The sequence below is a fragment of the Dama dama genome, chromosome X, assembly GCF_033118175.1.
Source record: "Dama dama isolate Ldn47 chromosome X, ASM3311817v1, whole genome shotgun sequence".
NCBI lineage: Eukaryota > Metazoa > Chordata > Mammalia > Artiodactyla > Cervidae > Dama > Dama dama.
The window spans coordinates 96,072,177-96,078,061 of record NC_083714.1 but is presented as its reverse complement, the minus strand read 5'-3'; the positions used below and the strand labels follow the sequence as shown (position 1 = coordinate 96,078,061).

Genomic DNA, 5,885 nt, shown 5'->3' with positions numbered 1-5,885 from the left:
GGAAATAGTTATTTCCAAATAACTATTTTGAGTTATCTACACTAAGACTCACATATTGAAAGGTAAAATAGGAATGGGTAAATGATGGGGATTGAGAGCACGAAGACTAAGAAAAGATGATGTTATCTTTTACTGCAGACCTGCTTCAAGAAAACTCCATTATTTACTTTGATACTATTACTAGAGAAGCAGTTTCTGCCAGATCACAGGTTGGCTAGGTAGTTGTCCATTTTAATTTTCTTTACTAAAGAATGGCAGACAGCAACAATTAAATTGCTCCACCAAATAAGCAGAGACTTTAAGTTACCATATACTTTAATTATGAAAAATAAATTATTTTCTTAATTGGTTTAGCAGCCTTGTATCTGGAAAGGCAGCAAAACCCACTCTGTTCCAAAATTAGAAGGCCAGCTCAGAGGCTGCTTCTAAGATGCCTGACTATCTTCTATCATCAATCAGTCATGAAAGTGGACTTTCATGAACTCAGTAATAAATGTAAAAATAAACTCATTTATCAAACAATGTTGAGCCTGCAAAAGCAAAAAAGTTCATAAGGTAGGAACTGGTTTGTTTAACACAAAGGATATATATCCTCTTATATAACACAAGAGGAATACGTATGGTAGTAAAAACAATTTATAATAAACTTGTAAAGAGATGATTCTGGTTTACATGTAAGTCGGCTTAACTGACCATGACTGAATGATTGAAAATTTTCTTCTCTGAACATAATGCCCATTCATTATAAGCTAAGCCAGACTTAGTTTCTTATAAATCGCTATTTCCTTGGATTTATTGACTACACCCTTACTTTACAGCCATTTAACTTATAAGCTGGGCCTGCCCAGCCTGCCCATAAAGCCTCTCTTCAGAAAGATACAAGATGCATTAAACAGAGGCATCTTCCTCTAAGAATCTGTACTTCAAAACAGCCTAGGAAGAACTAGCAACTGGCTTTCCAATGTAGCTACCTCTCATTTCACATTATGCAGTTTACTAACCACTCCTTCCTTACAGAAAACTCAGTAGCTGTAAAACTTTTTGTTCCATTTCAAAACATTTCAATACTTATTAATTCCAAAGATCCGAACACCATGTAGCTGTGGCATTTTGGGAATTAGCACACTCAGGAGAGAAGCTGTGTTTAGGATGAAGTGAGTTGTATCATACTTCGTATAGAAACTTGCCAGAAAATATAGAATTATTGGAGAAATTGTGAAAAACTTCCGTGAAGATGTAAACTGTACTCCATAGTCCAGTTGTTCCCAATGAGTTAGGAGCCTTGCTTTACCCTGGTCGGGAGTTTCAAAAGGTGTTCCTTTTACTGCATGCAAAAATACATACATCCCCAGATTATGTATAACATTTGTTAAAGTCCAAGCAACAGGAACACTGAAGAAGGGAATACTGAGTAAAACAATGTGAAGCAAGCCAACTCCCAATGCATATGTCAGCCACATACCACGGCTGTTCATTACACGGGTATTCGGATTCACCTCGCTGTGGGCAACGCCAACATTCATGTTTGCGCAGCGCCGCGGAGGCGAAGGCGGCGTCTCCTCAGGCCGGATGCGAGTGCTTGTATATTTTTGAGATTAATCCTTCTTAAGGGTTCTTACTGTTCAAATGGAGAAGGAAATGGCAACACACTCCAGTATTCTTGCCTAGAAAATCCCATAGACGGAGGAGCCTGGTATGCTACAGTCCATGGGGTCGCAAAGAGTCGGACACGACTGAGCGACTTCACTGTTCAAAAGGTCTGAGACTGTAAATGACACCTACCCTTAAGCTCCCTCAGAAAATCACCAGTAAAGAATTCAAAGCAGGGCCCAATTTCAAGAAGCCAATTTCAAGAGGTACATTGTATTTGCACTGTCTAAAGTCCAAAAGCATCTGGAAACATACTCCACACGACTACCTCCTGAAATGAGGCCAATCAAAACCACCACAAGGAATCATCTCATATTGCTTAGAAAGACCAGCATCAAAGAGATCTACTGATACTAAGTCTTGCAGAGGGCTTAGATAAAAAGGAATCATCCTCCCCTCTTCATTTGGATGTAAATTGATACAGGAAGGATGCAAAGCAGCATAGGGGTTTCAAAAAAAAATCAAACCCTAGGAATAGGAGAACCTTCTGATGGGGCTAGCCCAGTCTCCCACTCCTGTGCTTAGATCTAGAGAAAATCAGAAGATGACATGTGCACCCCTGTTTTCAGGGCAGCATGATTTACAAAAGCCAAGACATCAGAATCAAACCAGTTGCCCAAAATAGAAATTGAGGTCTAACAGGTTTGCCTCTCCACTGGAATCCTGCTAACTTATAAGACAGCACAGAATAATGCCAATGTCTGCAGCATAGATGGACCCAGAAACTGGGATACTATGGGAAGTGAGTCAGAGAGAGAAAGACAAATACCATAAGATAGCCTTGACCAGTGGAATCTAAAAATTCTTACAAAGGAACTCATTTACAAAACAGAAACAGACTTACAAAACAAAATCATGATTTTCAATAAGAAAATGCTAGGGCAGAGGGAGCAATTAAGATGTCGGGCTGAACCTCTACACTTTAATATATATCAAATCAAGAAGCCAAAAGGACCTACTGAATACCATAGGAAAGGCTAGGGAACACACTGTAATCACCTTATAGGAAAAAGAACCAGAAGGAAAGCAGATGAACATCTAAGTGGAACCAAACTGAGTTCTTATACACTGGAAGCAAATAGGACAACACAAATTAACCCTACTCCAATACACAATAACAATGAAATTAAAGCAGGAATAAAAAAAAAAAAATAGCGTGAGGCCTGAAGACATGTGGTCACCTATTTTTTTTGCCATAAAACCACTTGCAAAGGTGTGTGGATAAGCACTCCATATTCACAAGACCCATAGGGCAGTCAGAAATACCTCCCCTCACAAAATACCCTAGGGCTGGACATTGAAAAGGAATTCCAACCTGGGCAGACCTTCAAGAAGCCAATTTCGACAGGTAAGTTTCAATTACACCATTCTAAACAAGTCCCATGAACAACTGTCAACATCACTAAGTGTTAGAGAAATGGAAATTCAAAGTACCACAAGTCATCAACTCACACTGATCAGAGTGGTCATGGTCAAAAACTCCACAGATAGTAAGTTGTGCAGAGGGTGTGGACAAAAGGGAATGCTCCTCCACTGAAGTTGAGGATGGACCTTGGTAAGAGCCACGATGGACAACAGTGTGGAGGTTCCTTAAACAATGAAAAAGAGAATGAGACGGGAAGACTTGCTAACACCATACACCAAAAGAAACTCCAAGTAATATAAGGTTCTGAATGTAAGCATGGATCCTAGGAAATTCTGGAGGAAAATATCAGAGGGACACACTTTGTCATCAACCACATCAAGTACTTTTTACATGCACTTCTTAGAATATTGGAAAAACCAGAAACAAGAAAACAGGGCTGAATAAGAAAATGGTGGCTGCACAGTGCTGGAGTGGCAAGCAGCGGCTATCTGGCGATGGAGCAGCTGAGAGGAGATACCCCACGTCCAAGGTCAGGAGTGGTTTGCTTTGCTGGACCAGCTGTGAGGAGATAACCCACATCCATGGTCAGAGAAACCCCAGTAAGATGCTAGGCACTGGAGCGGCTGTGAGGAGATAACCCATGTCCAAAGGCAAAGGAGAAGCCCCAGCAAGATGGTAGGAGGGGTGAATCTGCATTTAGAATCAAACCCCATTTCCGCCAGAGATGCTCAGAGGGCTCATACAAACTTTGTGTGCACCAGGACCCAGGGACCTCACAGAGACTGAGACAGAACTGTGTTTGAGCATCTCCTGTGGGTGTATGGGTCAGCAGTGGCCTGCCACAGGGACAGGGGCTCTGGGTGCAACACACTTGGGTATGGGATAAGCCCTTTTGGAGGAGGTGGCCATTAAACCCACCACAGAGTTGCCAGAACTTACACAGGACTGGGAAATACTCTTGGAGGGCATAAACAGAACCTTGTGGACCAGGACCCAGGAGAAAGGAGCAGTGACCCCACAAGAGACTGACCCAGATGTGCCTGGGAGTGTCCAGGAGTCTCCAACGGAGGTGTGGGTCTGTGGTGGCCTGCTGCAGGATTGTGGGCACTGAGTGTAGCCGTACATGCATGGGATCTTTTGAAGGAGTCACCATTATCTTCATTACCTCCATTACAGTTTGAAAGAAAGTGAAAGTCACTCGGTCATGTCCGACTCTTTGTGATCCCATAGACTATATAGTCCATGGAATTCTCCAGGCCAGAATACTGGAGTAGGTAGCCTTTCCCTTCTCCAGGGGATCTTCCCAACCTAGGGATTGAACCCAAGTCTCCTGCATTGCAGGCAGATTCTTTACCAGCTGAGCCACAAGAGATGCCCAAATAGTTTTGGCTCCAGGTAAATAGCAAGGAGGGAACAGATTAAAGATGTACTGAGCATGGCCCTGCCCATCAGAACAAGACCCAGTTTACCCCACAGTCAGTCTCTTCCATCAGGAAGCTTCCATAAGCCTTTTATCCTTCCATCAGAGAGCAGACAGGCTGAAAACCACAATCACAGAAAACTAACCAACCTAATCACATGGACCACAGCCTTGTCTAGCTCAATGAAACTATGAGCCATGCCATGTAGGGCCACCCAAGACAGACGGATCATGGTGGAGAGTTCTCACAAAATATGGTACACTGGAGAAGGGAATGGCAAAACACTTCAGTATTCTTGCCTTGAGAACTCCATGAACAGCATGAAAAGGCAAAAAGGTATGACACTGAAAGATGAACTCCCCAGGTCGGTAGGTGCCCAATATGCTACTGGCGATCACTGGAGAAATGAGTTCAGAAAGAATGAAGAGATGGAGCCAAAGCAAAAACAATGCCCAGTTGTGGATGTGACTGGTGATAGAAGCAAGGTCTGATGCTATAAAGAGCAATATTTCATAGGAACCTGGAATGTTAGGTCCATGAATCAAGGCAAATTGGAAGTTGTCAAACAGCAGATAGCAAGAGGGAACATTGATATTTTAGAAATCAGCAAACTAAAATGGACTGGAAAGGGTGAATTTAACTCAGATGACCATTATATATTTACTACTGTCGGCAAGAATCCCTTAGAAGAAAGAGAGTAGCCATCATAGTCAACAAAAGAGTCCAAAATGCAGTACTTGCATGCAGTCTCAAAAACGACAGAATGATCTCTGTCCGTTTCCAAGGCAAACCATTCAATATCATGGTAATCCAAGCCTATGCCCCAACCAGTAAAGCTGAGAAAGCTGAAGTTGAACGGTTCTATGAAGACTTACAAGATCTTTTAGAACTAATATCCAAAAAAGATGTCCTTTTCATTATAGGGGACTGGAGTGCAAAAGTAGGAAGTCAAGAAACACCTGGAGTAACAGGCAAATTTGACCTTGGAGGACAGAATGAAGCAGAGCAAAGGCTAATAGTGTTTTGCCAAGAGAACGCACTGGTCATAGCAAACACCCTCTTCCAACAACACACGAGAAGACTCTACACATGGACATCACCAGATGGTCAACACTGAAATCAGATTGGTTATAGTCTTTGCAGCTAAAGATGGAGAAGCTCTATACAGTCAGCAAAAACAAGACCAGGAGCTGACTGTGGCTCAGATCATGAACTCCTTATTAACAAATTTGGACATAAATTGAAGACAGTAGGGAAAACCACCTGACCATTCAGGTATGACCTAAATCAAATCCTTTACGATTATGCAGTGGAAGTGAGAAATAGATTTTAAAGGACTAGGTCAGATAGCAGAGTGCCTGATGAATTATGGACGGAAGTTTTTACAGGACATTGTACAGACATTGTACAGGAGTCAGGGATCAAGACTATGCCCAAGAAAAGGAAAT

General features: G+C 42.1%; 1 protein-coding gene across 1 annotated transcript; it reads right to left on the bottom strand.

Moving 5' to 3' along the window:
- Nucleotides 1-324: 324 nt before the first annotated feature.
- Nucleotides 325-1,571, bottom strand: LOC133051916 (ORM1-like protein 1). Its single transcript, XM_061136596.1, has one exon. The coding sequence runs from the start codon at nt 1,521-1,523 to the stop codon at nt 1,062-1,064; it is 462 nt and encodes a 153-aa protein (XP_060992579.1). The 5' UTR covers nt 1,524-1,571; the 3' UTR covers nt 325-1,061.
- Between the last annotated feature and the right edge of the window lie 4,314 nt (nt 1,572-5,885).

Bases quoted from the DNA above. Each gene is read 5' to 3' on its own strand.
- LOC133051916 (XM_061136596.1), bottom strand. From the start codon at position 1,523: ATGAATGTTGGCGTTGCCCACAGCGAGGTGAATCCGAATACCCGTGTA.